The sequence below is a fragment of the Austrofundulus limnaeus genome, unplaced genomic scaffold (genome assembly GCF_001266775.1).
Source record: "Austrofundulus limnaeus strain Quisiro unplaced genomic scaffold, Austrofundulus_limnaeus-1.0 Scaffold67, whole genome shotgun sequence".
Classification (NCBI taxonomy): Eukaryota; Metazoa; Chordata; class Actinopteri; order Cyprinodontiformes; family Rivulidae; genus Austrofundulus; species Austrofundulus limnaeus.
The window spans coordinates 1839032-1850560 of NW_013952469.1; the positions used below are offsets into that span (position 1 = coordinate 1839032).

The following is an 11529-nucleotide window of genomic DNA, read 5'->3' on the forward strand; positions in this document are numbered from 1 at the left end:
GTTGGAAGGGACGGAAAATCAATGCAGTATCTGAGCTCGCACGCCTTTTATGCTTACACTGCACTGTTCATGTTCATATTTCAATTGCTCTGTGTCCATTAGGCCTGTTGGACTAAAGTTAATTTGATGTGCCAAGTGCAGCAAAGTTGTTGACCGCCCCCTAAAAGTTCAAAAGCAACTGATTGATTAATTAACTGACTAATAAAGATTTATCCAGTGGTTTTACTGACCCTGACGGTGTTTTTATTGCAGCGTAAGGCCTGTTAGTCACAGGTCTGTGGCATGTATGAAGGTTAGGTGTTCTTAAATAAGTTTTTATAGTTATTTTAAAGAAATGAACCAAGAATTCTCATTTCTGCATATTATGGACTTTTTTATAAGAAGCTAAAATGCTAATTGTTATTTTTAATTAGCACAAGTTGATGGAATTTAAAAAGTAATGGGACAAACCTTAAATTAACAAAAGGTTAGAACTATGCATCAAACTCAAACCAAAGGTAAATTTAACATTAAAATCCAACTTATAATAAAAAATGTTTGATTTTATTTTTTTCAACTGGAGCAATCATGTTTGATCTGTGCAGTAAAGAGGTTTATATCAGAGTGAAAATGTGTTAAGTGATCCCAGTCAGGGCCGGAGCGGTGGGGAGAAGACAGTGAAGATGGTTTAAAAGAGATTATCGCAGCAGGAAGGAGAGATCGGGATGAAATCCACCGGAGGGAATCAAATCCTCACAGCAGCAGGAAACTGTGTCAGAGTTACAGATCAGGACCAGAGGAAACAAACTGATGCTGCTGCTGCTGGATGAGTTGTCAAGGAAACACAGAGGTCACCCAGGGATAACTGATGGATTTCCATTATTCAAGCAATTTTGTTGTGGCCTGATAAACTGAATGATTCATTGAGGAGGCTTGTTTTTAGCAGATAGCATGCACTGTACACTCATGCATCATGTTTTCACTAAACAACATGATATTCAAGGACATCACAAGTGTGTGTGTGTGTGTGTGGGGGGGGGGGGTCCTGAAGGTGCAGTACCCTTTGATAGTTTAACTTTTAAATGAAACAGCTGTTTTGTATGGAGAACTGAAACTGTCATAATTAGAAAAAAAAACAAATATAATAATGGACCAATAAATAAATGAATACTCTTTAAATGCACCAATTAAAAAAAATAAACTTAGAACTTTACCTCGTGTTTTATAATTTAATTGACCTTCATATTTATTTTTCCAGCTTAGTTCCAATAAATTATATATTTTAGCTCATAATTTACATTTTACTGTTTTTAAAAAATGTATATTTTATGTTTTCCTTTTACTTGTACACGTATTTGTGTCTCTTAAATTATTGTTTAATTATTTTTTATCTTTTTTCCCACAAGTCTTTTTATTTCCATGTGTTGCTTTTACTTTTCTCTGTCTGCTGATTTTACTTTACCTTATGTAGTTCTGCCGTTTTATGTAAATAAGGTGGGTGGGGTTTCTTGGGTCAGCTCCTCTCCTATTGGTCAACAGACAGGACAGAGCGGGATCCATGTGCAGATCTACTGTGCATGCGCCGCCTCAGTTTAGTTTAAAAATAAAGGAACAGATAAGTGTTTTACTCATTTCCTTTGTTTTAAACTAAACTTTAAGCTAAATTGAGGCAGCACAAGCATGCACAGTAGATGTGCACATGGATCCTGCTCCTTCCTGTAATTTTAATTGTAATTTAATTAGTGCATTTTAAGTGTATTTATTTATTGGTCCATTTATATTATTTATATTTTTTGTTTAGTTTTTGTTTGTAGAACATTATTGTTTAAACTCATTTTTTTGAGAAAAAAGGCGCAGATATAAGATTTTTTTCTTCTTTCTGTCACCTTTCAGTTTATTTGTGATTTGTTTTTTTTTATTGTTCATACATTTTGTTGTTTTTTTAAAGAAATGAATAAATAAAATATATATATTTGTGCTTTTATTTTTAATTATGTCAGATTTGGCCCTCCATAATTTTGGTTCTTAAACATCAACATCTTTACAAAAAAGCAACTCATCCTAAAAATGAGTGCGTTCGATCGGACATATATGTGTATAATGTGGAATTTAGAAGTTTGTTCATCGTATAGGCTTTGTTTCTTTACCAGTTAGAAGAACAGTTGGTTCTTAAAGTGTTTATTCATGTAGATTAAACTACTTCAGAACTTATCTCCAAATGTTTTCTCATTCCATTTATGTGCTTCAAACTCTCTTTCATAAAAAAGAACTCAAGTAATTCTGTATTTGCTGCTAGAGTTGTGCTCGCAGTCTGATACAGGCATTTTGAAAGCAGATTTGTTTTCCTGCTGCGTAAATCATGTGTGCATGAAGATAAAGTAAATGTACTTTCAGTTTTTTTCTCAGCTTTCTTTATCAACCTCCCTCCTCTGTGTGTATTTTCTCTTTCTGTTCAGGATAATAAAAMGCAGGATGCTGGATGTGAGGAGTTGAAAACAGGTTGTTCAGTTCAAGGACACTTCAGAGTGGTGTAATGATCTCATTTGCTGAAGGGAAATAAATGAGATTTCCATGAAAAAGTTCAAAAAGCATTCCCTGCGACCTGCTCCAACCTCATTACTTGTCCTCCTGCCTGTTTGTGATTTTGTAGATCGCAGCTTGAGCAGCTTTATCTTTCTGAATTGATTGGGTAGTTAGGTCYTGCAGTTCGGTTGTATCTCTGTTGGGAGCGTTTACTTAAGTGCTGCTCACTGACCCATTATGGCCCGCTTTTAAATAAATGATAAACTGGATGTCGTTTTTAATTTAGTGCCGACATATCTTCATATGAGTCTTTCATTTTTGGAATTATTTTTTCATAAAGTCTGTCATTGGCTTCATTTGGGAGAAAGATATCCTTCATCTCCTCCTCCTCCCATCTCATTTTTACAAAAGCTCGGATGATTGGTGGAGTTGAATCTCGCTATTAGACCACAGGCAAATTATCATTTCTCATTTCCCCCTCAGATATGTCCCGCGCCTCATCATAAATCTTCTCTGTCTGCAGTTGCTTGTTATTTTTACCCACGRTGGTGTGTAATGGTTTCTTTTTTTAGGAGCAGAATTGCTTATTATGGGTTTGTAATGTGGTAAATGTCTTGGGAACATCAGCGTGTCCTAAAATCTGCAGCTAAAGGACACTCATATTTCTTCACCATGAAAAGCTACGCGTGTTTTTGAATATATTGGACTACAGCAGCAACAGGTTTTTGTGGAGGTTTAGTTTCATAGTCTTTCTTATTATCGTTGTTTCATTTTCACTCTAAAGTTTGAACACACGATTAAAGGTAAATGTGACCTTGTTGCAGAAAATTAAAAGTTTTTATTAAAATCATGGAAGTGGAACAGCCTAATCACCCTTTAAATCATGCTGCAGTGGACCAGTGTGATTAACTTTTACATGGCTTTTGCTGCGAACAGTCCAGCTGACTCATTAACTGTATATTGTTTTTGCAACAGCTTTTAGGTTGGCACTGATGAAACTGATGGGATTTATTGGCTCTACAGTTAAATATAAAAGGTCTATATTTTTCCCCATCGGTTCGGCTCTAATATAAAGAAGAATAACTTTTCTCAGACACTTTATGGGAGAAACTATCCACAGTCTAGGTCAAAARCTGACATTATTTTATGTTTTAACTTCATTTAAAGACTCAGAATTTAACGATCAGCCCTGACACAGTAAACGCAGAGATACACTCCRCCTCCACCGCCCGGTTCTGTTTAGACTATCATCCTTCACCTCATTACCACCCTGTCTTTTATCATAGAGACCCGTCAGTCTCCAGAGCCAAGTGTTTAATTATCAGCTAAAGTGTTGGCRGCGTTTCACTTAAAGCAACTTTGAAGGCTTGCCTATAGTTGTTGTTGTGTGCAGCTGCAGATCTGTAGCTCTCTTGTAATTGGGTCTAGAAATAAAATCAAAATGTGCCATTTCTAACAGGTGATTATAATCCTGGATCGGTCCAAAAGCGTTGTCTCTGAACATCTCTGAGGAGCAACGACGCTCAGAGGATCTTCAATTTGATAAGAAATGTGTGAGAAAATCATGAAACTGATTGGAACTAAAGTTCCTCTGCAGAGCAGAATGTCATAAAACCATTCAAAGAATCTCAGGAAGCAAGTCTAAACTGGAAAGCATCATCTCTGATTTGTCAGATGACTTAAAAATGTAATTGAAAAACAGCTGAGAAAGTTGTTACATACACGATCTTTAAAAGCAGCCTTATTCTAACTGTGGCCAGAGGCACTGTTGACCTCTCAACCTTCACASAGTGGAAACGTGGAGTTTGCTCAGATGGGTCAGTATTCCAGAAAGGGATGCACAATATATTGACATTAAAGGGGACACATACTGCAAAATCCACTTTTTTAGCTTTTAAATACATTTTGTTGTGGACTTGGAGTCTCTAGTTAAGAAAAGTTGAGTTTCGTCTCTCCTGGTGCTGCAGAGAGATCTTTATATTCTGTTTGGGTCAAAGTTTTCAGTTTTCTCAGCTTTCTGACATTTTCTGAACTATTATGTCAAATTATCTGCAACAGAATTACAAATGGACTTACTTCTTCGTCTTATTTCCTGACTTATTTCCTCGTCTTATATCTCCTTTGGTTCTGGGTCCGACTCTGGTTCTGGGTCAGACTCTGGTTCTGGGTCAGACTCTGGCTCCAACATGTAAGGCTGGATGGTCTGTTGACATCTTTTAATTAAATTGTAAATAAAATGTTTCTACAAACCTAGAAAATGAACCCCGCTCTCTCAAACCGGAGTGGACCGGTCTGGAAGCAGGAGGGGGGCGGAGCTTGAAGCATCTTAAAGGAACAGTATCAAAACTAGCTGCTTTGAGACACAGCAGGAAAGTGATGAAAGAGGAGCTGGTAAAGTTACAATAAGGAGGAGTTCAGACCAAAGCTTTGTAGTTCCACTTTATAAAGACCCAACTGAAGGATTTAAATGTGAATAAAGAAAGATTTAAAAGCATCATATGTCTATTTTAACATCAGTATTGGCCAATGTTAGTCATTTTTTAGTATACTGGTATCGGTCCGATAAGTAAAACTGGGTCAATATTATTGTCCAGTATTTATTTCTCGCTTGTTACCGTTTGTGTTTCTGTTTTAGCAGGTGAAATGGTTGATTGAGTGGTATCTGTTTGATCAAGATAGTGACACTGCACAGCCAGTAATAACTGAAGCAGAGAGCCATGTCAGCAGTCTGGTTGTTTTTAATGGTATCAAAAAAAAGACACAAATGTGTTTGTGCATATGTATACATAAATATTGTGTTTTTGTAATATTGGTAAATATTTTTATCGACCATAACAGCAATATTAATGTTATCAGCTGAAATTTTCATATTTGTGCATCTCTAATTCCAAATGTTTTTTATCCAAAATGCAGCAGCTCTTAAAACCTTATAATCATATTAACCTGTTTAATGACAAAGTGCAGAACAAAGTCTTCATTAATCAGTTAATGACAAAAGCAGGTAAAGTAAAGCGTAAGCACCTTTAACTCCGTTAAAACAGCTTTAAGGATTAGTTGGACCAGTTGTAAAGCATAAAATAAAGGCAGTTAAATACTGTGATCATCAGATGGTCACATTAACGATGCACCTGACATTCAATAACAGAGATCATTATCAAAGTTGTGTAAAGCTGACAGAAAACAGGTTTGCACCTCYTCCCTTTAATCTGTTGACATTCAAACAACATAACACAGCCAGTGTTACACTTCACAAATTCAGCTGGAGCTAACAAATGAAGCTTCCATCTTTTTTTTTTTTTGTGTGCTGCTTCTTAAAATCGACTTTTTTAATGTTTATTTGTTTCACAGTTTTATGTTAAATTCTGCTTGATGGAAGTTTTCAGATGATTAATGATGCTGAGAGTCAACATTCTTTCCTCCTGACAAACATTTAGCTCCATGTTGGTTTTAAGTGCAGACTGTTGCCTCCAGGCATCATCCCTGCACCCCCACCCCCAATAATATCTTCCCTCTGCTCGCACCTCCACCCTCTGCACAATCATGTTCAGAGCATCTTTATATTACTTCCCTCTCCTCCCTGCTGCCCGTGTGTGTTCAGTGAATCGCTTCACTTGTTATTGTGATCATAAGGATTTGAAAACATCTCCTGGGTCTTCATGGTTCTGCTTTATGGAATCTTTCATCATACATGTCAGGAAGTGAATTCTCTTGGAATATTTATGACCCGTCTGCATTTTGTGAATGAAGTGTTTCTCTCATCATTCACTTATACAGTAGATTCTTCTATTCTCTATAAAATAATGTCTCTWAATAATCTTTGTGTAAAATTCTGTCATGAAAGGAGATGGGCGATGTGCATTCCTCGAAGGAATTCAAACACTAATATTGTGACCCACCCCCCACCAAGTGGGGGTCATATTGTTTTTGTACTGTTTATTAATTTTCAGTGTTATTTGGTCAGTTGTAGCACAGAAACAGCTTCACCGATCAACACGAAATTTGTCAGAAAGGTAGATGAGTCCGGCCTACACTGCTTCAGCCAATGGTTTTACAATAGACCCCATATTTGAGGAGGGGGCTTCATTTGAAAAGCGGGTGTCTGGACATTCAAAAATGCTTATAACTCAAAAACTATTCAACATAAGAGATTCAGATTATTTATTTATTTATTTATTTATTTATTTATTTATTTATTTATTTATTTATTGTTTAGCTCTGATGAGAGGCTATCCATCAGGCCCATCAATGATCCCCCTCCACCCCCCTGAAAAGGGGTTGTCTGGACATACAAACTGCTTATAACTCAAAAGCTATTCATCATAGAAGCTTCAGATTTTTTTGTTGTTTAGCTCTGATGAAGGGCTACCCATTGGGCCCACCAATGAGACCGACACCCACCCCAACTCCCCCCCCCCCAATTTAACAAAAGTTCTGGTGCACTGGTGCTTTGCGTATGTGAAGGTTATATACGTCTATGCTGTATGTAGTTTAAATGACTTGTCAATGTTTGCTTGATATTTGTTGAGACTAAAGATTAGTGTCAGATAGAAATGGACAGAGTTTTGGAATCATAATCTCTTCTCTCTGCTGTTTGACTGTGGAGCAGATTATTTACGTTCAGCGTGGACCACCACAGAGCAGTCGCAGACACAAATTTCACTCCTGCACTTCCTTGTTAACATGCTCTCTGCTTGTCCAGAGCTTATTTTACCGTTAACCCTCTTTGCATCTAATGCAACAGCAGCCAGAATCATTTACCTCACACATTTCATGAAACACGGCGGCCCGCACCAGCAGTCCTGCAACTCTCCTGGGGTTTTATCCAACCAAAGTGACGACGGAGAGCTTTCAGACATCTGTGCTGGAACAAAACAGAAGTATTTGTTGATTAATTACTTAAATGGAGCCAACGGTCAGGGGCTTGGCTTCAGCCAGCTGTGATGGATGAAGAGTCACTGGAACATGTGACTGTGGTGATTAAAGGGAACAATTTAGTGATGCAATCTAAGGCCAATTAAAATGCGACTGCGTCGTCTCTGCAAACTGCACTGATCCAAAAACACAGAGAGATTGGCAGCTGCGGGCCGTTCTGCCAGTTGGTGGAGGGTTATTGAGATCATTCACCATATCTAAGCCCCGTTAATCTCTTATTCTCAAATTATAGCTTAGTCATTAGAGAAGGAAAGAAAAGTTGTTGGAAAGTTTTCACCTCCATCATAAGGATGAGGTGGGATGAAGCAGATACAAACTGAATGTGTTTGTCATAAACCTCCTGTTGAATAGCACCGAGATTTTCTCTTTTTAATCCTTTTTAGAGAAGCTTACCATTTTCTACTTAGGTTGATATGAGGCCAGTGTTAAAATGTGAGCACTGTCCGTTGTGAGTAATATGTTTGGACCTGAAACTATTTTCTCGAGCTGTTTGTGGTGAAAGAACAGGGAGGAGTGGTACAAGGAGGAATACTTGTAGATAACAGGTTATTTAAACTTCGTGGTTTTCAGCTGTTTTGAACATTATGACAGTTTTGTAAAGGTCCGACCTTCACGCTCTGATTTTGTCTGATTTCAGTTTTCTCGTTGCAAAGCGAGGTCCGATCAACGTGTTTTAGTGTTTTGGTCATTTCTGCACTTTCTCCTTTCAGACTCAAACTTCTTTGTTTTTCACTGAGGTGTGTGATTTGCAGCCAACCACCTGGCTGTTAGCGAAAGTGTTGTCTTAAACTGAAAAGGAGAACTGGCTGATTTGAAGTGAAATGCCTGTAGTTTGATGGGTGTGCTGCTGAGGAGAAATAAAACCCATCAGGTTACTGGAGAGCAGGGGTGGAGGCGGAGAGAGGAGCACAGACAGAATTGATTTATGCCACTTTTCTCCTGACAGAATTTGTAGTTGTTTATTGCAAAATTTATTAAAGCGAGCGTGAAGCAGGTTCTCTGCTTAGGAAGCAAAAAATAAATAAATAAATAAAAAATGGAGAGAAAACCTGCATGTTGGCCTTACAAACAGGAGTGAGATTAAATCTCTAAAACAACCTAAACAAAGGATTAAATGAATAAATGCATTGGATCCAAGTGCTGTTCACTTTGTCTCTGTCATGAAATCCTGAATAAATAGTTCTGTTGCTGTCTGACAGTTTTGTTTTGGTTGTAGACACTCAGACAGGTGATGTGTTCTGAAACAAAGGCTGATGTGTGCTTCATGAGCATCATTAGTTCAAAATGTGATGTATCTGTGTTATTACAGCCGACGTGCAGCATCATTCTGCCACATCAAGGCCGCGTTGAATCATTTTCTGTAACAGGAAGTCTAAAATCTAAAACAGAGCTCGTCACCAGACAGCCACTGTGTAAAGATCAAATAATGCCAACAAAATCACCCGCAGGACGTTCAAAGGTGGATCACATGTCAGGAAGAAGACAAGAACATGTGTTCTGGCTGTCAGCTSATCAGTAAGGAGTTCAGGGATAAAACACAAAGAAAATGTGCATGCTGACATTTAGGAACACTTTTTCAAATTGTTTTATTGAATGTTTGTTTACTACTAAAGTCATTTTTTGTATTTCATAATGTAAAATCTTTAATTTATAGAGTAATCAGATACTAATCMTTTATCCTTAAAAGGCTAAAGTGCACCTCTGCTGTTTGGATTATCTGTTAAAACAAGTTAAATTGTTAGCAATATTTTTACAGTTTGGATATAATTTCTTACTCCTTGCTGAAGTCATGGGCCGAACTGAAAATTCTTGTGTTTTATTAATTTCTTTGTTTTTGTTTGTGCTATGGGGAGAAAATAGACTCATAAAGTTAGTGTGTGCGTAATAAAGTTTGTTTGTGTGTAAATGTCCCAGCTTTTTAGCAGCATGTAAACACATCATTTACACACAAATCTGGGAGCTCTTGGCAGCGTGAAAACAGTGTCAAAATGATTTGTGCACTCGTAACCTGATCTGTGTGTAAATGTAGTTTTGTCCATGCGTATTTAACGACTTGTATGCGTAGGAGCCAGTTTGAATGTGTAATTATCAGATTTGTGAGTTAGAAGGTAAAAAAATGTGTGTGAAATTTTAATGTTTGTGCAYTTTATATTTGTGTGTACTTTTATTTTGTATTCATAACTTATTTGTGTGCACATTTGAATACACACTTGCAAATACCAGAAGTTACGCACAAAATGTTTTTTACGAGTTACATATGTTTTGTACACACAAATTTTATTATACACACACAAACTTTGAGTCTATTTTCTCTCCAAAGTTTTCTCTGTTAAAGAAATATAAAAATCATGACTCATATTTTGTTTCTTAGTGGTTCTAAATGAAGACTCAGATTGATGTCATGCAGCAGATTACAAAGTCATCTTTAGACAGAAAGTACAGGTGCTTGAAAGTGGCCAGCCTCCCAGACTGATTTATGGTTAAAATACTGCCGTCTGTGAGCCAGATGCCATCAACCTCTCTGCTTTCTTCAGCCGTGTCTCTTCTTAATGCTTCATTTAATACCTCTGCTGCTTATACAGATTTATGCTTGGGCTCATTTTGAGCTTGGACTGCGCTTCGCCAAGAGTGTGTATGGTAACGCATTAAAATATAGACATATGTTTCAGAAATTACACAGCAGAATTAAAGGTCTTCATGCTTAAAAAAAAGTGTTTCTCTCCCAGTTGAACTAAACCTTTCAAAGCACCAAACTGCTGTCACAAATCACTGGAACCTCTAAATAATACATGTCCTACGATCTGAGAAACACTTGAAACAAGGTTAGAGGTGTGTTAGAAGCAGTTTATATTAATCAACCTCTCTTATTGACTTGTTCTGACATTTATAATATTTATAACTGCAGGCCTCATCAGCCATTGGTGAAGCATGTTTTAATTTTGATTTCTCTCATTCCTCTCTGTGATGACTAAATGTTTGAGTGTGTTTTCTTATATTTTTGAGTGTATTTGAACCAGATAAAAGTGTTTTTATTGTCCCCCCCCCCCCCCCTTCTCCCTGCAGGCTGTGTTCACTCTTCTGTTGGGGCCGTTCACCTTCTTCAACGCACAGAAGACCAAATATCTTCAGATTCTCACCTCGCTCATGCGCTGGATTGGTAAGAATGATGAAATGTATTAAGTCACTGACTATCTTTGTAAAATTTGTTGTTTTTTCCTGCTCTGGAGCTTACAGGTCTCAACATCTGATCTGTTAGTTAGACAGAGAAGCAACTGTTGCTCCCATCAGTTTAGGAAAGGTTAAAGGTCATTTTTTAAACTATTTGGAGTCTAACATTTTACAGAGAACGTTTAAGGCAACTGTCAGTCCTCAGAGTGGGATCCCTGCAAATTCAAGATTATCAATCATCGGATAAAATTCTTTGAGTGACAGTGTTACTGAAGTGTAAATTTTATGTCCACAAGCCATCGATCATAAACTTATAAGTGATGGTAAACAACGAGACTAATTTCTTGTTTACAGTATGGTAACACTATTTCAAACAGCAAACGAGCCATTTATGTTCATATTTTTGAGTAACATAGCAGCTTAATTAAATAAAACTTAACGCAACAAAAAGAAACTTCTGCTGAGTAAGAAACATATGACGTAACATCGGTCTGCACATGCGCATTTGCCACAAGGTAGGACGAATTGATGGGTAGCACAGATTGTCGAACAACGGCTAATGAGTGGACCATGAAGGATTCTGGAGTCAAATGAGTCCGACTATCCGACAGCTGAAATCTGGGCCAAACCAGGTCATGATCAGCTGATTTACAACYCAATGGTTGAAAAGGAAAAGAATGAAGGTGCTGCGACGGTGCAGAGTCCAGAACCTTTGCCTGATTAAAGTCCTGCTGGGACCTCAGAGCTGTGCAGAAAGCTTTTGGTTTTGAGTTGTTTTTATTTGCCTTCTTTTAGAAACTGTTGTGTTTGTAAAGCTCAGAACAGAAAGGGAGTGTTTTAGTTTTACTGTTTATATTGTCACCATTTTTTCTTGTTTCCTCTCATTTGTTTGAGCCCTCCTGTTCTTTCCCACCAACACCTATTTCC

General features: G+C 37.4%; 1 protein-coding gene across 1 annotated transcript in view; it reads left to right on the forward strand.

Moving 5' to 3' along the window:
• tmem104 (transmembrane protein 104) overlaps nt 1–11529 on the forward strand; it is a 51234-nt gene that overhangs the window by 24905 nt on the left and 14800 nt on the right. The window contains exon 10 of the mRNA XM_014010314.1: nt 10498–10591. Within this exon, the coding sequence (XP_013865768.1) occupies nt 10498–10591 (94 nt within the window). The remainder of the gene's footprint in view (nt 1–10497; nt 10592–11529) is intronic.